The 23,780-nt window shown below is 40.9% G+C and overlaps 2 protein-coding genes across 2 annotated transcripts in view; one reads left to right on the forward strand and one right to left on the reverse strand.

The window, feature by feature from the left end:
- LOC145440511 (isoleucine--tRNA ligase, mitochondrial-like) overlaps positions 1-23,780 on the reverse strand; it is a 227,074-nt gene continuing 203,294 nt past the window's right edge. Inside the window, exons 2-16 of the mRNA XM_080318133.1 lie at positions 14,724-14,876; positions 14,542-14,664; positions 12,969-13,378; positions 11,994-12,143; positions 10,959-11,247; positions 9,871-10,070; positions 8,970-9,146; positions 6,183-6,434; positions 3,869-4,094; positions 3,688-3,813; positions 2,326-2,457; positions 2,157-2,260; positions 1,950-2,092; positions 1,688-1,887; positions 1-468 (exon numbers count right to left, since the gene is read on the reverse strand). Coding sequence (XP_080174259.1) covers positions 199-468; positions 1,688-1,887; positions 1,950-2,092; positions 2,157-2,260; positions 2,326-2,457; positions 3,688-3,813; positions 3,869-4,094; positions 6,183-6,434; positions 8,970-9,146; positions 9,871-10,070; positions 10,959-11,247; positions 11,994-12,143; positions 12,969-13,378; positions 14,542-14,664; positions 14,724-14,876 — 2,955 coding nt within the window. The 3' untranslated portion in view covers positions 1-198. The remainder of the gene's footprint in view (positions 469-1,687; positions 1,888-1,949; positions 2,093-2,156; positions 2,261-2,325; positions 2,458-3,687; positions 3,814-3,868; positions 4,095-6,182; positions 6,435-8,969; positions 9,147-9,870; positions 10,071-10,958; positions 11,248-11,993; positions 12,144-12,968; positions 13,379-14,541; positions 14,665-14,723; positions 14,877-23,780) is intronic.
- On the forward strand, positions 17,043-20,575 carry LOC145440512 (uncharacterized). Its single transcript, XM_080318138.1, has 2 exons — positions 17,043-19,974; positions 20,089-20,575. Exons 1-2 carry the CDS (start codon positions 17,172-17,174, stop codon positions 20,172-20,174), a joined length of 2,889 nt encoding a protein of 962 aa, XP_080174264.1. The 5' UTR covers positions 17,043-17,171; the 3' UTR covers positions 20,175-20,575.

Genomic DNA, 23,780 nt, shown 5'->3' on the forward strand with positions numbered 1-23,780 from the left:
TAGGGTCGTATATGAATTTATGGCACCAAGTTCAACTGTGTTCCAGCTATGTTGTAGGCCTATTTCAACTATAGCATACGATATAAGATATAATAATCCGGACGTAAGTGGTGCATCAGCGATGTTTGGTAGCGCATCCGCGTCATATGTAGTTCGGTTGAAATATTCCTTCATCTAACTCATGTTTTCTTAACGAGATCATAACACCCAACGGCTCGCGATGACATTGGCACATCTGTCACACGGCTGCGCTGGGTTCGACGACATGTGGAGACGACATCGTTGACATAGAAATTTGTCGACACTGGTAATTGAAACCACGCAAGAGTCGCTGTTCTTTATGGAAACTACTTCGGATCCATCTCCCCCAGCTGTGCTCGATACGACGCTCCGAACTTCGCAGTTTGAGCATCCAAAGAATTCCCTTAGCTCCGTAAAACCGGACTTTGAATTCGTACTACGTAAAGCCTGAAAACGCGTTAGATAGAAACATTTTGTCCCAGAAGCTGTATTGTTAGGTCATTGTCGACTGATGAATAATTATGTGACAGGGACGATTACATCACAGAGGACTCTTCTTATTCCCAGTTACAAATGTTACAATACGGACGAGAAAACGGGTAATTTCGAAATTATTACAGCTAATGTAATTGAGTTAACCAAAAAAATAAAAAAGATATTTTGTCCGACTCGCCTCCCGACAAACCCGTTCCCACGTAAAATAATCGGTCGGAGTTGTCCTGTTTATTTCCAATTTTTAGTCAACCTACACCTAGACAGTAGTATCAGGATATTTCATCTTTCTTATCGAATGTGAATAACAAGTGGTAAAAAAGAAATAAGAGAACGCACTGGGAAACAGTAATGGCCATAATACCTCACCTTTGGTAATGCATATGGGGCCAGAGGAATACCCAATGGTGCAGTGGTTAGCGCAGGAGTGGTCAACCTTTTTGGCCAAAGGGCCACATCTAATTGACGAACCAGCGCGCGGGCCACTAGCCGCACGACACAAGTAAATTTTTCCAACGTTTATAGATCAATAATATTGTTACTTGAGTATATGGCGGTTCTGCTGTATATCGCTGGGCTAAGTTCGCAAGGATTGGACTATTCGGCGCCAGGACATACCGATATCAAAAGCTTCGGCCAACATGCTGCGTCAATCAATTTGTGCCTATAAGTTTCATCGTCGACGGTCTTTCTATGAGCGTAAACGCAAGGTCGCATGTTGGACGACATTTTCTCTTGCAATTGCTAATACAGTTAGACTCAATGTGGTACATTTGGCGTTCTTTCATTTTCAGGAGGGGTAACAATATATTAAAAGCAAAAAATGGAGTGACATCATATTGCGGGAAACGTGAAGAAATTTTTTACTTTAGATAAATCTGTACCGCATAATATTCTGCTTTATTGTAACATACGAAGATCTACTTGGAATGTGACTGCCATAGACCTACCAATGCGTCGGAACTGATATTTTAGTTGTCACATCCTAAGTGCTTTGGCGAGACTGATCAAATTTTTGGTTGGTCTTGCAAGTTCAAAATCTGAGCAATATATTACTAATTTCGAAAATTACCTCGCGAGCCACTCAAAACCTTCTCGCTGGCCACGGGTTGGCCGCCCGAAGCAGTCTCTAAGAACCCATCGAAAAATAGCATTGCCACTGCATAGTACTTACCATCAGACTGTCGTAAACGGAAGCGGATGAGGTTTCCAAAACGACATTGTGCGTATGAGGTGGTTTACCGTGCAACCGCGATACGAAATTTTGCCTCAGCGGCATCAAAATTTCCTCAAACAACATCTCAACGTCCGGATTGTTCCACGGTGCCAGATTTTCAGGATTACACCAGCCGCTTCTGGAGATACTGTCGCAATCTACACAAAATTGTTAACTCGCATGAACGCGTTTTCGCTGTACTAACAGCTAAATGTCTGACCCAAGTTAGCACGATGAATGACAGCTTCTTCGGCAGTGTGCGGCAAGATTGGAGCGGTAGATTTCAAAATGACGTCACTCGCATGATGAAGTGTGGTCTGACATGACAATCGCGGAAGCCCGCATTTCTCTTCGCAATATAATCTTGGCAATGCACGTTTGATATAAGACAGATGACAGCACATGATTGAAAAATACCAATACGAACCTGTCTTTTACGATCGTGAAATAGAAACTTGATAGGCGTGCAATAAATTGTAATAAAAGTCGCGTAACCTTACTGTAATCATAATTTTCGTATGCATCAGTTACCTGAAAATAGAAGTGTTCAAAACTCTCGTATCTGAACTGAACATTTTCTAAATTGCACGACTCACCGCACAAACATATTTATAAAATACGGCATGCATGTATTTATCAACTGATAACATATCTTCTATTGGAACTGAATTACTTTTCCAATCAAAATCGTGGAGGTTCCCCAGCAGAAATCGAATGCACAAACGAATCTGGAAAAGAAGTTATCGAGAGCGTCAATAAAGTTATTCTCTGCGTCGAAAACGCTAGGTCGGTTTATATGGTGAAATCGATTGGGAAAGTGTTGAAATGTGATCGGTACTTCATGTGTCGCACTCTGTAGCAGCTCTAGACATACCACAGTTCGCTATCAAGCTTAGAGATTACTCCCGGCGTAAAAAGCAGAAATATTGTTCGCAACCAGCGCGTTTGCATGGAAATTATCAAACGACACTAAGTTAGTATGATCATATCTGGTTGTTGCAACATGACAAATTTCTTCTAGTGATCAAGGATTCCAATCTATTGCGACATGCACATGACTTTCTGTGACGGTAGCACTCAATATCCAATAAAGCTGAGATGACTGTTTTTGAAGAAATTTGATCTTACTAAACTAAAACTTGCTTTGAAAATCAATTATTGAGGTCACGGATGCGAAGCTTAAAAAACCCAGATTTCCAGAAATGGAGCCAATGCAATGCTCGAAAAAGATAAATACGGGTGGAAAAAGTCAGTATGGGGATTTCGGGAATGGAATGTTGCAAAGACGACTTGAAGCCAATTGCCTTTTTCCAGGATTGTAATGACTCCTGTCATGACTCAAAATGCGATTGTTTGGTGAATCGACTTGACTCGAGTCATTTTCCTGAAATACGGAAAATGACTGGACTTGACATGAGTCAATTGGTGTATTGACGCTACTCGAGTCATTGAGCATGACTCGAGACTCGGACGGCCAAGACAGGCATCTGATTGCGACTTAAAGGAATAGTAGATAACCACATTATTGGTATTTCATCTATCTGTACTGATACTTGAAAAATAGGGCCAGAAACTGTTAAGAATGAGGAAAGCAGTATATTATGAATGCGAGGCATTCGGTATCACCCAAGCAGAGTTGTTAAAGGTTAGTCTAACATGACCTAACTCGAAACTGAACAGTGAATATAATGACTTGGACTCTGACTCGAGTTACAACACTACGACTCAGACTCAACGTTCTGCTACACGACTTGGACTCGGCGGTGAATTGAAAATGAATAGACTTGACTCAAGTCAAAACCATAAATGTGAGATTGACTTGTGACTCCGAACCTTGTGACTTGGGTACAACCTTGCTTTTCTCTTTGTCAAAAACGAAAGTCAGATCGACGAGACGGTTTCGAAGCTGTCCCGAACTTCCATGTAAACGGGCCTATTATTGTCTATTTATCGTATACCTTATTCAACGACTCTCTGGTAGACTTGAGTATGTTCTGTCCAATCGTCACCGCTTGGTATACATTCGATTCCGCGACCCAAAACCGTAGCACGTCCGCACCGTACGGAGGATCTCGATTCACATTCTAAATCGTCATACATTACTTATTTTGTTCGACAAATTCTTTCAATAAAGTAAACCTTCCCGCCATCGGTGACCACCACAGGATCGACTACATTTCCCAGCGACTTTGACATTTTTTGTCCCGATTCCGACAGAACAAACCCGTGAACGAGAAGATTCTTATACGGCGCCGTTTCGCGTAACGCCGTACTTGTGAGCAGGGAGGATTGGAACCAGCCGCCATATTGATCTTTGCCTTCCAGATAGAGATCGGCGATGGAAGTATGTGTCGTATTTTTGTCCCTGCAATACATTTAGCTACTACATTTTGAACATTATCTACTCATCAATAAAGATCAGTCCCAAGGCTACTGGATAATTGGTTGATGTCAGGAGTGTCAGGACTAAGGGTGGGCACAATGATTTGAGCACTTGAATTCGTTTTGAGTGTTAATTGTAATGATTCCAGTCTAGTAGTAAGAGTTACCGTAGTTTTTTCGAGAAACGAATACAAAGTCTCAAAACTAATAGTGTTTTGTAAACGTGCCGCACATGACGAAATGATCATGGTCAGGAAGCACAAAATTATTTTAATGACGTGTAAGTGACAACATTTTACTTGATCTAATCCAGGGGTTCTCAGCCCTTTCTTGGCCGTGGCCCATTTTCCGGTTTAAAAATGTGCTGTGGCCCACCTGATATCTTAGAGTCATAATCCTGTTTATTGCGTGGTCATTGATAGCGCCGATATGCCTATTTCTCTAAAATATGCGCATTTTTCTCTAACTGATGATATTTAAATCTCGATCTCCCGGGATATGAAATCGCGCGAAGCGCGAAAAAAATTTCAAGTTGAATATCCTCCAACAAACGACCAACGAAATAATCTTGGGCCCTTTCGAGCTCCCCCAATTGGGTGTGTGGGGGCGGCAGTTACGGCCCTGGTAGTTCATAAGCTAAAACTCCCAAGTAGATTATTTTCGTCCGCTGCTGCATTCGCGTCGCGAAACACAATGATGAGATCCTCGCACTGTGTGATTGGGACTTTAGTGATACTATTGTGGGGAATATTATAGTCATTCTGGGCCAGCATCGAACAATTCATTGGTGAATGGGGTACTACAGAGAAGTGGAGAAAGATTTTTCAATATGCATGATGTAGGCTACTTTGTATGTCCTGGACCAAAACAACTAAAGTTGCGATGTCAGAATATTCAATCCAATGATACAGTCAATTCCTCTGACTCTTTCATTATGTACAATGATTTCCAGGCCGGACATTTTAAACTGACTTCAAAGATTAATGCGATCCGATAAATACTCAATCCATTAAGATTCGTTGCGGTGGTGCAGTATACCTCCGCCAGAAGTTGCTAATAATTTGCAATTATGGCTATTTTTAGCTTGCAATAATACGGCCTGGCGAAGTACAGTAAATCTGTACATCAATTGCACTTCATTGCGAGTTCATTGCATACCCCTTTTAACGGCATACGACATATGACCCTGCCGGAATACTAGGTTACTTCAGCATTATCTTTCAGTTATTATACGCTTGAAATTATTTTAGTTGCTGTTAGCCGTAGGTTGTCATAGCCAGTAGAAAAAGCCACCGTTTCTCCCTAACGTTTTCGATTTGTAGCCTACATGCTGACTTCATACGTGCCATTACGTGTAATCAGAGCCGGATGAAAAGCTTTATGTAGCCTACGTATAATTAGATAACACGAATATATTTGTAGCGAATAACAGAAGAAATAGAACTGGACTCACAATAATTCTGAAATTTTCTGAATAGCTCTGTGGCCCACCAGTGGGCCATGGCCCACCCTTTGAGAACCCCTGATCTAATCTAACCAATAGGTGCATACTTGAAATTTGATATTTTTACCGTTATCGCGTCATAACGAGCGCTACTAGAATACGCAATGCGACTCGAAGCGTTTATACTTGCCTCTCTGCATCAAATCATTTGGAAATTTGCTGTTTTACGGCCCCAGTTGAGACTTGCCAAAAATTGTTGGAACTGCCTTCAACAGCCAAAAATTATAGCACAAGTCTACTGAGCAAAAATTGTCTTACCATTTTAGCCTCGCTTAGGCATTTAGGTAAGGTTTTCTCCAATTTTATTGCTTAGCACCCAGGGAATCGATGAATAATGGAATTGAATGATGGATTAGTCGCAAAAGAAACACAGCAATTGTGGTCCATAAGTTTACTATAAGTTAGCAAATAACTATTTCACCCATTTCCCAAACCCTAAGAGCTGAGTAGCTGCTAGAAATTATGTAATATTTCAAAAATAGCCTTCAACTGCGACAACAACAGAAGCATCGATATATACTTTATTATAACAACCACGAACTACGACTTGCTACAATTTTTACTCACCCTAAAACCGCTGCCCAGGTCAACCCAGAGTCGAACCAAATATCAAGTATATCCCTGCCCGTTTCAAAGTCATCTGGTTTTGCATTAGAAAAACCGGCGTTATCGAGAACTCGTTGTGGTAGCAGTTCCGACATCGGTAAACTCCACCACGCGTCAGAACCGTGTTTGTTTACCACAGATATAACGTGTTGCACAGATTCTTCAGTGAGAAGCATTTCATTGTTTTCGGACAGTAGCGCATCGCCTTCATGCCTGTAGCAATAAGCGGTGGTCAAAATACATTCACAATCATGGCTTTAACCAAGTCGCAAGCTTCCGAGTCACAAGTCAATCTCACTTTTATAGTTTTGACTCGAGTTGATTCGAGCCATTTTCAATTCACCACCGAGTCAAGTCCAAGTCAGTGAGTCATAGTGTTGTGTCTCAAATTCGAGTTCAAGTCATTGTGGTAACTGGTCAGTTTTGAGTTCAAACCGGTTCAACCCACATTCTTCGACTCTGCTAGAGTGATTTAGAATGGCTCACATTCATAACACCGTAATTTTCCTCAGTCTTAACAGTTTCTGGACTCTTTTCCAAGTATCAGGCCTGATAGACAAAATACCACTAATGTGGCGACTTTAGTATTCTTTGAAATTACAATGAAATGTCTGCTTTGGCCGTACTAGTCTCGAGTCATATGACTTGGTTCGAGTTATGCACAATGACTCGAGTTCAAGTCGAGTCAATACAAAACTTGCATTTGAAAAAATGACTCGAGTCAAGTCGAGTCATGACTTGAGTCATTACAACCCTGTTCAGTGTTCAAAATTCATTTTATCAAAATATGCCAACCGAGTTTATGCCTACAAAAGGAGTTTGTGAACCATCTACAAATAGCACATTGAGCTTCAACGATCTCCTCCGTTATTCAAAATTTTTCATGCCGGTGACGTCATATTTTGTGATACGATCGTTGATATAAAACGTTCTTTCCAATTCTCTACTATTTGCTGACGATTGCCCCTGACGAGTGTCAGCTGAATAGGTTCGGGCTTATTTCAATATCAACTTATTATTTAATTGCTTATGAGCAATTCAAGTAGCGCAGTCGTCAGATTAAATCACAGTCGCAAGTATTGAAATATCAAGGGTGGTCAGTAACGAGATATTTAGACTTATTCGGAATACTTGCACTGCTTACTCAAGTCAGACGAGTGAATATGTTTTTAGCCTACTTCCAATCCAAATTGAACACTTTTTATGCAAAACCACTCACTATTTACAATTTGGATTTTTGAAAGTAGAAAGTGGTCTTGGGATGACTTTCGATCACTTTTAGGAGTGAAATTGAAAGAACTTCGTGAAATCGCCTCTGTCAGGGTAAGGGAATCCATTTTCAAAGATTGCAGTTATTTGTAGTAGTCTCATCTCAAAGATACATTGAATCTTTCACAATTTTCGAAAGTAGCCACTTTCGATTAACCGCTGCAACTACATGACCCTTCACCCATCCCAATCTATTTTACAGAGCTACTTTGAAGATTTTCATTTCATACCAGTGTTGGGATCAAGTCACTACCTTCGAGTCACAAGTCATTTCGACTCATTGCATGTTTTTACTCAAGTCAAGTCACTCGATTTTTGAAGGTGACTCGAGTCAAGTCACGAGTCCAGTCACGATTCAAGTCAAGTTTCTTTTTCGAAGTATGAAGCATGATTACACCATTGCATTTTACTAGCTGTCTGAAATACAGATTAAGCGGTCATTGATTTTAAACCAATGAACGAATAGCGTTGAATATACACGCAAGAAGGCGCTGTATCGCTCACATATACGTAGAACTGTTACTACGTAAGAATTGCATAGTGTCAATTTACAGTTACCAGCCAAAAACTGACACTTACATATTCATATGATGCAATTCGAGCCTGCGCCAATGGTCGAGGAGTATATAACTTATATTCGAATTCAATTCCAATAAAACAAGAGGTTTGACTAAGGTAAGAACAGAGATAGATATTTTGCTATTAATTACTTTACTATTAGTTTACGACAACGTAAGCTATAAGCTTCGATCACTTCGTTTGTTGCCAATATATTTGTGAGTGAACAATGGAGGCTCAGCGAAACGCACGATCCCTGAGCGACTGGCCACTCTCCCGGGCTACACAAGCGCTTCGCGAACAATCGGATCATATGCAAGATACAGTGATTTTTATCGACATCGATTACTTGATGACTTGGAATTGCCTCGTGAATTTTGCTACAAGTCACGCGTCAATCCACATTTCTGATACGTCGAGTCAAGTCAAGTCTCGTTATTATTTTAAAGTGACTCGAGTAAAGACAAGACATTCGAAAAAGGTGACTCGAGCGCGACTCCAGTCAAGTCATGACTCGAGTCATGCCAACAATGTTTCCTACTGCCACTTGAAGTACATAGATGGAATAGCCACTTCTACATGGTAATTGCGTTCAAACGTACGCACGGCGTTAATTCTATTTCAGTAGCAACGTTGACTACTATGACAAGAGTTGCATTTAAAACAAACCCGTTTAAAACAAGGCCCTGATTTTTTTATTTTTTTATTTCTTATTTTAGTTATGACGTCACAAATCTTTAGTTATGCTGGACGTGTTTTAAACAAAGTAATTCAAAACAACATTTCTTTTAGATGCAACCCTAACTTTGGCTTTCTCCGCTAAAGCCAAAAACTTTTCCTTAAAACACGGAAATATCATTGCACTGCCATTCAGAAAAAATGATTCGAAAGATTGTAGCATGATACAGCAATACGACATACTTGTGGTAAAACACCGGTATCGGTACACCCCAAGACCTCTGCCTTGAAATGCACCAGAACGTTCTCCCTTTCAAATGCGACATCATGCTGGCGCGTCCCGATTGCGGAATGATATTCACGTCCTCCAGCAATCTCGAGGCTGTCTTTTTCAAAGATTCCGTATCGACAAACCACTGGCTGAAACGACAGAATGCGTTAATGGAGTGCTGCACTCAGGGTTGTAACCAAGTGTCAAGTTCCCGAGTCACAATTTAATGCTACTTTTATACTTTCGAGTCGAGTCATTTTCAATCCACCACCGAGTCAAGACCAACTCCAAGTCAGGCTGCAAAACGTCGAGTCCGTATCACAGTGTTGAGCTTCGAGTCTGGGTCCCAGTCATTGTGTTGACTGTCGAGTTCTGAGCTAAAATCTTGTGAAACCTGCTTTTTACAACTCTACTTGGTGATATCGCATGCTACGCATTCATAATATACTAATCTTCCCCACTTAACACTTTCTCAAAGCAATTTCAAGTACCACTACTGATGTACGAGAACCAATAGTGTAGTAACGAGACCATATCATTGTGTTCACTGTTAATTTTCGAGTACTATCCTGTTCAACTCATATTTTTATAAGTCTGTTTGAGTGATATCCAATGCCTCACATCCATAATGTAGTAATTTTACTACATTTTAACATTTTCTGACCCTATTTTACAAATACCAGTACTAATAGACGAAATATCAATAATGCGGTAACTTATGATGAAATGCCTGTCTTGGCTGTTGATGCATTTTTGATATTCAAGAAAATCGCGACTCGAGTCATTACAACCCTGGCTGTAGTTGCGACTGAGCAGAGCACCTTTGCTTGTAACTTAAAAACACTGACCACAATGAAAGAAAAATCATCATACCGGCTAGTCTTCACAAATATCGGCTTCTTTGTCCGCCAATCGTATGGATAACTGTGCGAATACATATGCTCCATGACCAAGTTATTGTTCTTCAGTATGATATCGATGACGGATTCATTGCCTTGTTCGAATATGAACTTCCCGACTAAATTGAACCCCGCGTCGTCTGTGAATCTCCCGGCATCATCTACTTCAGCAGACTGCAACACAAAATCAATTTGCTTTAGTGAAGGCTGCTCACACAGAAGTGTAGCGGGCAAAAATCCTGGAAATACAGACTGAAAATTTAAGACCCGGAAGCAGTTTCTACATTGCATTATTAACAGAAGGATTGAGTATTTTTTCTGTAATCAATACACTGATTTCGGCAGAAATAATAACTCAAACATTACTCCGCTAACATCATACTGTATACCGGACGTTAAATTATGCAACCTGATTTCGGGGTTACTCAACTCGGAAACCACAACTTCTACTTGAGTAGAAATTCACAATATTATTCTACTTCTACTGGCGTAACAGCGATGACTACTTTAACCACCTCTGTATTTTACTTAACCAGAAATTGCTACTTCTACACATACCGAGCAAGATAGTGTAATGGTGTCCGGCTTCTTGATCGGTAGGTCGTGGGTTTGATCCCCGGCCGGAGCAGACAAAGACTCGTAAACTGGTATCCGTGGCTATCCTGCTAGGCGGTCAGCAATCACGGATAGCATGGAGGAGAAATAAATCAGGGGCAGTGCAGACTAGATGACCTTACTATAAAGGTCGTATCTCATCTCCGTCATCAAAGCATCTCGATGGTGCAGGCTAGAAATAATACCATCTCTCTCTCTCTACTCACAGCAGAAAATTATGTCGTTTATACCAAGTTTTACTACCTTGCCCACCTTTGCTTTTTATTTACTCGGAAATCGCTAGTCCTACCATGGTAGAGTAAAGCGACAATTCTACTTACGCTGGAGTACCATCAATTACTACTTTGACCACCTCTGAGAATAGGTACAACAAGACTGCCAGGATAAGCTACAATAGTGGAACAAAGCCTCCTCCATAGTTTCAAGAAGATAATAACTGTACTGTACCACTTCCAATCCATGCTGCACGGCTATCGTAAAATCTTCCACTCCGTGCGCAGGTGCTATGTGAACCAACCCCGTTCCTTTCTCAGAGGTCACATGATCAGACGGCAACAATTTGGCGACTCTGCCCGGGTCCATTGGATGACAGTAAGTTACTCCGTGCAACTGGGCCCCGTTCACATTACCAACGACTTCGATGTCTGATTTGAAAATTGCTTTCACGGAGTCCAAACTGCTTTTTCCCACCAGGAAAAGCTGGTTGGGATGTGAACTTGATCTGATGACACAATACCTGAAACATAGCGATAGTTATTAGTAGGGCCAGGCACCGATAAGGCTAATCTCAATTGGCCGTGTTGCAACATACGCAATATGTAGTACAAATCTATGCATGTTAGTGGACATGGCATAGGCTATCTGCGAAGTCGTGAACAAAGCACAACATTGTCACAAAGTGCATGGAATAGGTTGAAAAACACCAAATAATCTTTAAAGTGATGTAGAACTGGCATTATATTCATTGTGGTCGCATAGAAGCAGGGTTGTAATGACTCGGCTCGAGTCATTAGTATAGAGGAAAATTAGTCCATTATAAATGCGAACCATTTGATATCACCAAACAGAGTCATAAAAAGTGGATTTGACAAGATTTTAACTGTAAACTGATCAGTCAACACAATGACTTGGACTCGGACTCGAGTCATAATACCATGACTCGGACTCGGCCCTCTGTTCGCTGACTTGGACTCGGACTTGACTCGATGGTGAAATCAAAATGGCTCGACTTGACTCGAGCCAAAACTGTATAAGTGAGATTGACTTGTGACTCAGAGCCTTGTGGCTTGGTTACAACCCTGCATATGAGGTAATATTTGAACTTCCAATATCATTAATACGGTTCTGAAATCGTAGCAAGTCATACTCGAATCCTCGACTCAAATCGATTCACTCATATACTGGATTTTGCCAATCCCGTCTCATCAGCTAAACTGCCAGATAGAGGCTATATGTTAAATTTTCAATCAACTGATTACATACATTTCTGAAGGTGAATAACAGACGGCCCTATTGGATGGAATTGTCCACGGTTGCGTGGTCCACACTAGAAGTCGCAAGTTTTCGCCGGGCTGTGAGAGCAGATGACGCAGCTGCGAAGAATTTTCAACGGGACACGCGAAATAGATGGATCTGTAAAACAAAAGCATACTGGAGCAGACTGCTCCCAGAAAAATAAAACATCCACTAACTTATTATATGGAATCGCTCTGATGAAACAGTACACAATTATCGTAACAACAATACTACCATGGTGCATCATGCGGTTACTCGTAGTACTGACTGACTCTACTTTAAATCTAAATTGGTGTAGACTGCATTCATTATAAAAAAGACTCGAACCTTTTTCAACTCATCGCCTATTTATCAAGCTTGACAGAAATTTACGCCCCCCATATTTACGGTTCCGAAAAAGAGGACATATAAACGGAAAATTGATCACCTAACTCTGATCGCTGGTGAATTCACTAAAAAAAGCCATTTTTCAGAGAAGGTGCTCGGAAAACCAGTTTTCCGCGACTAGTTTCCGTTGGGTCGTGTGTTTTAGCCAACTTTTGCGTCATAAGAAGAATAAGCTGTCTTCAAGTGCATGTTTGGCCATGTTAATTTAAGATACCTCACTGGACGTTCTAACATTTTCGCCCCCTTTATTTCTCAAAATTGCCCAGCAAGGGGGGAACCACTGGGAACCACCAGGTTGGGAACCACTGTTCTATATTATATTTTGTCATTTTGAAGGTTTGCTCTAGATTGTTAGATTGTGTGTGTTGGGTTGACGAAAATATTGATAATGCTGGTTTTCCAGTTTATAACAGTAGCACCTGTGTCTAATTTAAGATATAGAATTATAATAAAAATCGAGTTGGCTGGCAGCATTGAATTTGTGGAATTCTTGACTTACGGAGCAGAAAGACAATGATTTCTACACAGATACTCAATCAATCGTGGGTACCCTACCTGCTGATATGCTGTGGGTTGTACTCCAATTCTGCCTCCGCCAGTGCAGTTCGACTCGATGGAGACCAATAGACGGGCTTGAAATCCCTATATATAAATCCGTTTTTGTACATATCATGAAACGCTTCAAGTTCTGTAGCCTCAAGTTCCTTTTTGTAAGTATAATAACAGCCTCGGTCCGACCAGTCCGCCATTACTCCCCATCGCTGGAACGCTGTCTTCTGCCGTTTGATCGCGGCCTTTGCAAAGTCTTGAGCTGCCCTTCTTATGTCGCGTGGATTTGACATGAGATGCTTGTTGGCGCTTAGCGCTTTCGTCTCGATTGGCAAGCCGTGACAGTCCCAACCGGGGACGTAGTGTACTTTATAGCCTCGCATCATCTTGAATCGGTTGGTTATATCTTTGAGAATCTGCAACAGACAACACGCTATAAAAGGTTGGGATGGAAAAATATTCGTTAAGTTAATTCACCTGGGTATTCCATATCATAAACTTTGTAAGTACAAGTATTCAATGAAAAAGGGACGATTGTCACAAGTCACAAGTCAATCTTAGTTTTATAGTGTTGGCTCAAGTCAAGTTGAGTCATTTCCAACCCACCCCGAGTCAAGTACGAGTTCAGGTCAGGGAGCAAAGGCTCAAGTCCGAGTTGAAGTGTTGAGACTCAAGTCAGAGTCAGAGTCATAGTGTACACAGTTTATTATCGAGTCATGTTCGAGTCCAGGTGAGGGAGCAACGGCTCGATAAAGTCAAGTCGATCAAGATTTTGATCCCCCTAACATGTATCTTCAAATGAATAAAAGGCAGTTTCTGGACGTATTTCTCAAACAAAGCACTGATATCCTTGGATCAAGTCATATAGAATGTGTCGAGTCATGTCGAATGATTTCACATGACTCTAGTACAAGTCACTCAAGTCAAGTTGAGTCAAGTACCGTTTTTACGAATATGACTCGAACTAAGTCGACTCAACGAAAAACGGCGACTCAACACAATTTGAGTCATTACAATGTTGGAAAAGGTGATTATAATACGGCCCAAGATTAAATTTCACATATTTAAGTTCCCCAATTATAGAGATGATCAAATAGCATGTTGTTCAAGTATCGTTTGAAATTCATTCAATATAAGGTCAAATGACTCACAAAGCTAGATATATACGCCAGGTAGGGTGGCCAGTAACCAAGCACTACTACTTTTTCCAAGTAGGCTACTCTACTTCTACTTGAACACCGGCAAAGACTACGTTGACAACCTATGACGGCATGAAGCTCAATAGCTACATTACAAGTCTCTGCTTTTATATCTAAAATTGATAATAATTTTGAGATATAGGCTACATGAAACGCCGTTTACATAGTTCTTTTGAATTCTCTAGTAGCTGCTGACGAAAAAATATCTGGGTTCATTTCAATATGAATATACTGCTCAATTGTGTCTTGAAGTTCTGTACCTCCAAGAGTCTCTTCACTCTTCAGATATACATGACGCTACTACACTAAGTTACAAGATATTCCTATTTGACAGCAAGAATGAGGTAGGCATCATCGTGATAGACAACATGCTACCGTACTTTGTTCAATGCATGACCAACATGCACGTCACCGTTGGCATATGGTGGACCATCATGAAGAACGAAGTCCTCTCCTGTGTTATGATGCCTTTGCCACCGATACAAATCTCCAAATGCACATCTCTGCAAATTAATTCATACATGAAAACATATTTCAGTACATACACTGCATTTTTGAGAACCTCTTGGATTTCCTTTTCTTGGGAAACGACCTTTGCCGTGACCTTGCCTTGAAATGTGGTTTTAGGTAAAAGAACGGTATCCGAGAAGGGGGATGTCTTTGTACTTGCGTAACGCTTGATACATCTTAACATACCTACATAGATACCAGACATCTAAAAAAGGAATTAAACCAACACAATCCAAGCAGAATATTTTACATATGACTAGAGTCAATAGGCTGTTAAGAAAATTTACATGCGAGTAATATTTTATCAACATATATAACAGATATAAGGTAAAATATTCACAAAAATGTAAAAGAATCAATGCAATTCAGATGCAACCAAATGATTAGTTTCATTGAAGCCAAGAGATATGGACATGGGATACTGTACCTTAATAACATCTTAGGCCCAAAATAACCAGCTGAATACTGATTCGCTTACATTCAGTTATGACAATCAATGCCACTCTCACTCTCACAAGGAAATACAAAAACCAGAACCCGTTTGTGCCACGTATATTCTTCTATAAGCCCTATTGCACAAGTGATTTGTAAATCACAGTGGCGACATCAGAAGTGAAGTCTTAGATCCTGTTCATTGTTCATTCAACCATTAGAATGCTTCTCTTTCTGAGCGATGGAAGTTGATGCCCCGTTCTTCCCACTTGAAGCTTTTCCCTTATCCTTGCATTTCTGGTTGTCCGATTTTTCAAGAATGATAATTTGATCTATATTTTCCGGTTTATCATGCCATAAAACGTAGTCCTCCTTACACGGGAATCGTTTTTTAAAATTGCAATTAAGACACTCCACTGTGATAAGTTGGTTTTTGCCTTCCACCAGTCTAACCTTCGAGGATATACCGGGAATTAAGAGTAGATCGCAGATTTTGCACAGTGTCCTTTTAACATTTGGGTGCAGACGAATCACGTTCTTCTTTGCCAAAGCTCTCATCGTTGCTGTATAATGCCTAGACAAGTCCCAATCGGCGCTACATCCAGTTAGTGAGGTGTGGGCTGCTTGATATAGAAAGTTCAACCGGTGGAACACGTCCTTTTGATGCAATCTTGACTTTTTCGCTGATTTCCCCATGTTATCGACAACAAATAATTGCTACTTACGCACCGCACGTTACTTTTCGCCGGGAATGATCTCAATGTAGGGGATTACCATAAAATCAATGAAATATGCAATGATGCAGAGAGAGAAAACCTATTTTTTTTTCGAAATAAGAATATAGTGGCGTGCGCAAGCATAATTTGCACATAATTCGTTAAATATAGTGATATATACGTATAGCTACACTTTACAATCTCAAATGAAAACAAGCCAATGGTCGAACACTGATGATATATCCATTGGCGAACAGCGAACACGAACATGACAGATTAAATAGATCTCATCAGCAACATTTCCGAATGCCACATTCGATAATGACATCATCATCGTCATCATTTTATTAAAATTTTCATTAAATCATGTCTGAAACGGATTGTTGAATCTAAGGTTAAATTCACTATCTCAACATGATTCCAATTGGGAATCGTAAACATAGTTATTGCCCAAAGCAGGGGACCAATGATGTAGGGTTGCAGGATACCGATGACCGAGACTGAGATTTCCAGAAAGCGGATTCAGTGTGCAGATTCATTAAGTGTTCATGCCGCTTTTTTACATCGCCTAGGCCCCGTTGAGTGTCTGATTTCAAATACTACTTCAAGACGTTTCGACATCTTCAGACTATCTTTTCATAGTATCTCAATCTTATGGTGTTTTGAACTGAACTGATCTGAAAAGAGAGCTAATTTTACGATTGAATACCAGACCATACCTGTTTTATGTGATTTGAAAATTTAGAACCATCATATGATTAATTCTAATTCCGTGTAAATGGTAATAAGGAGATGATTTAATGATACCATCCATATTCAAATCGAAATACAAGCAATTTCTACTAGAAAAAAACACTAGTCCGTCATCAAGATTACCAGGCGACGACCTAACCTATCGATATGGCCTTCTGTGACATGTCACCCCATTTTTGTCGCCTTCTATACTATCTTCTTTTACTTTTCATTCAGTGTGCATATGCATTGGGCATGCCTCCTCTTTACATCGCCTCCTAGGTGCGTGTCTGATTTAAAAGACCACTCCAAGTCGTTTCTACACCTTCCTGTATTTCAAGCGTATCGCAATTTTTTGTGGTGTATTGAACTGATCGAAATTGCTAATAAACCGAACCGAACCATAGCCGGTACAAAGCCTACGATCATACTCCAAGGTACTACCACGCATGACTGGGAATCGTCATCGATGTCGTCACCGTCATGGCAACCCAGTTAGCGACCAGCAATCAATATAGGGCGATCTTGCTGTAATGGCTATCGCTTAGCGCTTAGCTGTGTACATAACATAGAGAAGGTGTCATTTATGGTATCGGTATTGGAGTGAAAAGTATAGCATCATGAGCCACGTGGAGCCGGGACCGTTGGCGTCCTATGAGAGTCTCGCAGATCCACATTTGACTGGGTATTTCAACAATACCCGAATGCGCAAGCATTTAAAACGAATGGGTTTGATCACGTCTCGCGGAGAAATAGTGTCGGAAAAAGTATTCCGGTTGAACAACTCTAGGAAAGAGCATCAGCGACACATCAGAGACGTTCTCGCCCAAGCTATAGTTCATAAAGCTCTCGACATGGAACGGCATAGACAAATGCACATTAAACGACAGTTGGAGGAGATTGCGAAAATCGAAAGAGTTCGCCGAGTTCGCGCTGAAAGAGCGCTCCGCGGCGACGAAGATATATTACCTCTACTAACACCAAGAGCGAAACAGCAGAAAAAGAAAAGCAGTAAAAAAGAAAAGGTTCCGATTTTGCAAACCGTTGCTGATAGTGAGGAATATGAGCAAAGACCACCTCAAAGTGAAGGCTATCCTGCTATGCCATCCGGACCTCCCTACAACACTAGAGCTGACAGGATGAAAATGCAATATCCAAATGTAGAAGTTGATAACCAGCACTTATACGGGCTCGATAAAGATGCGCTACGTTCGTTCACAATGAATCTTTCCCAATTTGATCTCGGCAGCGGTGTAAGCCCGTATTCAATGCCTAAAGGGGAAGAACAATATCCAAAGAAGAAGAAAAAGAAGAGGCGTCCAGCGACGGCGTCAGGAGTACCAGCAAGACCAAAGATACGACCCTCATCTAACGCTAGATCTCTCAAACTCCACAGGAGAGAACCGCCGATGATGCACCGTGCTCAAATCCACACTCTCACAAGAGTCACGTTCAAGTATCTCGGTCAAATGGTACATTTGGATCACGAAGAGGAAGATCCTAGAGATGAAGTCGTAGTTATGCAGCAGCATTGCGGAGGAGAGAACATACGCATTTTCAAAGGCATGGTGATGAAAGGTGACAACTTTGTCGTGATTTCGAGAAGGCACAGAACCTTCCCGTTTAGCTTGACGTTTTACTTGAACGGAGTTCAAGTTGAAAGGTTGAGCACTTGCTGTGAATATAAGCACAAAACCGGGCATAAGCTAGGAGCGAAATCGAGTCATTTCGGTATTATCAAGATGGACGGATCTCAACCTTGTTTCAAGTGTCTGATCACGCAAGGGAAGTTGAAAACTAGACCTGATCCTACTCCTCCTTCGACTGGAGGTAGAACAAAACCAGCAAGGCAGAGGAAACCACGTAAAAAGCTACAAGGTGTGGATGAGAAAGCGGAAGCTGACCGAGAATCATCTTCGTCATCTTCCGTGTCTACGGATGATGTTCAAACTGATGGACCGAGAGCAAGGTCTGATTCATCATCTTCCGACGATGATTCGGCGGACTCGAGTCCGCTCACGAGTGAAAACGAAGATTCTGACTTGGACTCGGATTCGGATACAGAAAGCGCACTTCCTTCCTTGAAAGAGGTTGACAGTGATACGAGCGATACTGAAAATAAGCATCCGCACAAAAGACCCGTCAGCAAACAAGATAAACGCAGAACTCCAAAACCAAGCGCTACGTCCGCAAAGAAAGCGAAGGCACCTATTCAAACCAAAGACGCACCGGAACTAGATCGAGCTAAAACACCGTCTCCCGTTGAAATGAGAAGTAAAAGCCCGCTTCCTCCGATTTTGAAAGTAGAGAAAAGCTCAGAGTCGGATTCATCCGATCAAAAACGTGACAAGATCACGTCATCGACAACTTCTCTGTCCAGCGTGTCGGAAGCCGGTAATCTCGCGGAAGAGACAAGCAGTCCGAAGCAAGTTAAATCCGTATCGTCTGAAGATGAAGATAGAAGACAGTCGCTTATTTTGGAGGCTTCTAAGCTTGTCGACGAGGATGCAGCTAAGAAGAACGCGCCGGAAAGGCCCAAAAGTCCAGAACCAGATTCGACTTCGTCGTCTAGCGATGCCGAGAGTGTGAAAAGCGAAATTGGTCCTGGAAGTGATTCGATTTTGCCGCTGGTGAAAGGAAAGGCTCGCGTCGATCTAAAAGACAGAAAGCTCACGAGTTCACAGACGGAAGAGCTGATAAAATACCTGAACGAAGATTCGTCGGCGTTACAAATTCAAGAGTTGATACTAGGCAATTGTAGCGTTGGAGACAAAAATTCGACGCTTGTGTTCAAAGCACTTTTGCGCGTGTCATCGTTGAAGACTTTGGATGTCGCCGGCAATAAGCTCACAAAGGATTGCGTACAGGATATGTTGGAGGTATGCTACAAGAACCCGCTTGAGCATTTGTACGTGGGTGGTAACCCACTTTATGATTCCGGATGTAAAGAGCTTTTGGATGGACTGATGAAGTCGCAAGAGACTATTTTTACCGCCAAGCTGCAGAAGAAGGTTTCGCAGAGTCTCATCGCGTCTGTGCTGAAAGATACAAGAAAGGAAATGTCGGACGAAATGGCTTCGTCGTTATCGAGCGCTTCGAGCGTGAATAGTCTCGCGTCGTCCGCTGTAAGCGATACCGTCTTGCTGCAAAGTTTGGACTTGTCGTACACAAATGCGGGGCCCGAATCGTTTGCAAGTCTGGGGCGCTTTCTGAGTTTTAATCCGAAGCTATCGCATTTGAATTTGAGCGGAAATTCCGTCACTGTGGCGGGTCTCGAGGACATAGTGAAACCGTTATCAGACGACACCAATAAATATCTCAGATCGCTGTTGCTTGATAACTGTAGACTGGATGATACCATGGCAGAGCTGATTGCAAAGAATATGAAGATGAAATCAAAGATATCATTACTGAGCGTTAAAGGTATGTCGAATTGGTGTAGATTGGTTTGTTTTCCACTATATTTTCACTACAGTAATAATTTTATAATAATAATAATTTCGTAAATTAGGTCTGATTATCATTTTGGGGTTACAGGCAATCAACTGACTGACGTTGGGAAACAAGAGTTGGAAGAATATCAAAAACTTAACAGATCATTGGAAAAACTACTCATGGATTAAGTCCAATTTCTCGATGGATGTGTAAAGGTTGATGTCAAAGAGGCCTGTTGTATTGCTATACAAGGCTTCTTCGAATCTAGCGACTTTGTTCCGATGAACATCACACACTTCTGCATGACACAATTCATCTGCTCCATGAACTTTAATTCTATGTATATAGCATAGTTTTGTTTTCGATAATTTTATTGCGTATGATCATGTATTGTAGTTTTGCAGCAATCTCGCAGTACGTGTGACTTGTATGTGTTGGCTACTTTTTGTCTCGATGTGTAACGAATGTTGAGTTATTGGAGAACGACAATGCACACTGTGATCTCTGTATGGTATTAGTTCTACCAAACGTACAAGATAATGTATAGCGTTCTGCATACAAATTTGTGACAATAAATTACAATTCGGAATCATGTCTCTGCAAACAGTCGTCAGCTGGAATATAGTATTTATTGTGTACAAACAATTACTCATCGCCATAGACAGCAGAAATATCAAAGAAGACATTGGGTTTCTCTGCTATTGATACAGTCTCAAATATTGAATGGTTATCCCACAAAAGGGTAGACACATGTCGGGTCTTGACTCGCCACATTGTTTGCGGCATATGTGACAGCTGACCTCTGTGAAAACACTCGATTACCGGGTGATCATATAACGCTTCCTTGTACAACAAAAGCCAGAAGCGTTATTCTCGCAAAACTTACATGATTGGGAAACATCCCTTTGTCAACACGATAACTATTGTCAACCAATTACAAGACACGCATGAGCATGCCCTAATTTTTATCAGCATAATGAATACGTGTATTGCCGCTGAATTACCTTACCTTCTGACAATACTGGTTACTATTTGCTAATCTTTATATACAATCACAGTGTCACGATTCTCGCGAAGTCGTTAAATTAGTAAATCTAGCGAATGAATGAATATAGAGCGACACTTGATTCGCGATATATCAGTGAGCTGGGTTGGTTGAAATGATCTTTATAATCTATTACAGTGGTTCTTAAATTTTTATATCGCAACCCAAATCTGACTTTTCGTGGCATCTCGCGACCCAAGCTTCACACATCAAAACAAATGCATTTTTTATATTAGTATTCTACGACTTAACGAGCATCAATTATATTGGGAACGCGCAGACAACAATTGTAAGCAACACAGCTCTACCATCGTCATCATTTCATTACAATTTTTATCAAATCATAATTACACCGCAAGATTGCGATAAAATGAAAATATAGGTGGGTGCTTTGGCCTACAACATGTACGCCTAAATTAGGGTTACCATATGTCCTCTTTGAAGAGGATTTGTCCTCTCTTTTTTCTTAAACTTTTTTGAAAGTGTCCTCGGAGGACGCCCAAATGTCCTATTTTTTGAGAATTTTGGTTAAATATAGGTTAAAATTCGACTGATATACAGTAAATGAGCACTGAAGTAACTCTCCGGCGGCTATTTCGGAAGCTGAGCCGGAAAGTAAACCTTTTCTTAGTCAACCAACCCCAAAGTCGGGAAAAATTTACCGTTTTTCCGGATTTTACTCCAGTATTGTAAGTCTGAAAATATTGAATTGTGAAAAAGATCCTCTTTCCATATTTCCAAGATATGTTAACCCTCCCTAAATAAGGGAGGCATGTGTATGACGCACGCGATTTATAATTGGGGTAGCCTACATTATTTTCCTCTGCGTGTCGCATTAGTAGCCTATACTGCATTTCTACACAGTGTACTCAGATAATGAGAACGGAGCTATATTCGAAGCCAGATGCCGAGCATATATCAATATCAAGGATTTTTGCCAACCATTTTTAACCAAGGCTTTATCGCCGCCGTATGTTCGCCAAAACTTCATGTCTTCTTGACGTGCAAGGGTTGGCCTCGAGACACATGTGCCTCCGTACTCAGTATCAGTTTATTAATAATTTAATCAAGTCAAAACACCGCAAAGCTGCGATGTAATGAAAAGATAGGAAAAACGTCTATAGTAGTCTTTGAAATTAGACGCCGCTACCAGCGCAAGCTAGTTGAACACCCATATACGTTACAGTCCTGCACTAAAGCATCTCAACGGTCTCCGACGGTGTTATGCAGAGAGACCACTGTCGTACCGTACATATCTTATTAATTTATCGTGAATTCAAACCAATTTGTGCAGGGCAGAGGTAGGCGCGCATTTTCATGAGTGCTGATGACCATATGTCCTCTTTTCAAGTATCAGAAACAGTGGCAAGCATATGGTACACATGGTACATGTGATAATATGGTTGGCCTCATAGTATTGTTTACTCTCCAGTCCCCAATTGCAGTGCAGATGGCTGATTTTTATGCACTTGGCAATCATTTTGGCATGTTACCCGTCATATTACAACTTTACAAGGTGTCAACTGTCTGTGTTTTGTAATCATAATCAATAGTATATTCTGGTAAAAGCTATCCAAAGATGTCGGAGACAAAAGTTACAATACTCCTAAATTCTCCGAAAAATTATCTGTAGTAAACTCCGGCTCCGCTCCGACTGTCACAAAATCAGCAAAACTCCGCTCCGAATCCACTCCGACTCCGCTCCGATGCTCATCACTGGTTTACACCGGGGGTGTTTCCATATCAATACTATCATTTTCATACCATCATGGGGACGAATGCTTATGCTGTCGAAAATTGGATACCTCCTGGTATGCATCAATATTGAATCAAGCTCTGCACTTTTCGCATTGCTCAATTTGCAGCATTTGACAATAAATGCGAAAGAATTACGATCGTTTTCGCAACTACTTACTTACTTGAGTAGATTTTAAGTCAGTCAATTCTATTTCAAGTAGTTTTAGGTTGCTTATGGAAGAGGTACTTCTACTCGTACTTGAGTAGATTTTTCCGTCGCTACTTCAACTTCTACTTCAAGTAGTTTTCTTGACTACTTTGACCACCTCTGTTTACCATACATCCTCCTTTAAGTGGATTTGTCCTCCTTTTTCAGGTTTTGAAAATGTCTTCTGAGAACGCCTAAATGTCCTCCTTTTTGAGATTTTGTCCTCTATTTTGAGAATTTTTGTTAAATGTAGGGCAAATCCGACTGAGATACAGTAAATCAGTACTGGAAGTAACGCCCCGGCGGCTATTTCGGGAGCTGAGCCGGAAAGTATACCTTTTCTTAGTCAACCAACCCCAAAGTCGAGAAAAATGTACCAGACTTTTTTTAGTCAACCACCTGATGAACGAAAAACTGTATTTCGGGCACTGAGCGAGGTAAGTTGACCTTTTTTTTTAGTCAACCGACTACGAAGTGGGAAAAATTCACCATTCTGTCAAGATTTTTCTCCGGTATTATAAGTTTGAAAATTTTAAAAAAGTGTTTTCCTTTCCCGATTCCAAAATATGGTAACCCTACTTTATTAATGAAAATGCCAATTCCCTTCCATCATATTGCCCTGCTCCAAAACAGTGAAAACATGCTTGGTGTATGAGTATCAAAAATCTACGATAAGTAGGCCAAAAGTCTTCAAATCTGTTGTCGATATCTAACCACATAAAGATCTGGGATATATATTTATGTCACAATTCTATTATGAGCTGCATTTCACCTACTGAACCCAATCAATCTTTTTGTGTGATG

The sequence above is a fragment of the Botryllus schlosseri genome, chromosome 6, assembly GCF_051294905.1.
Source record: "Botryllus schlosseri isolate E-star chromosome 6, Bs_hap1, whole genome shotgun sequence".
Lineage (NCBI taxonomy): Eukaryota > Metazoa > Chordata > Ascidiacea > Stolidobranchia > Styelidae > Botryllus > Botryllus schlosseri.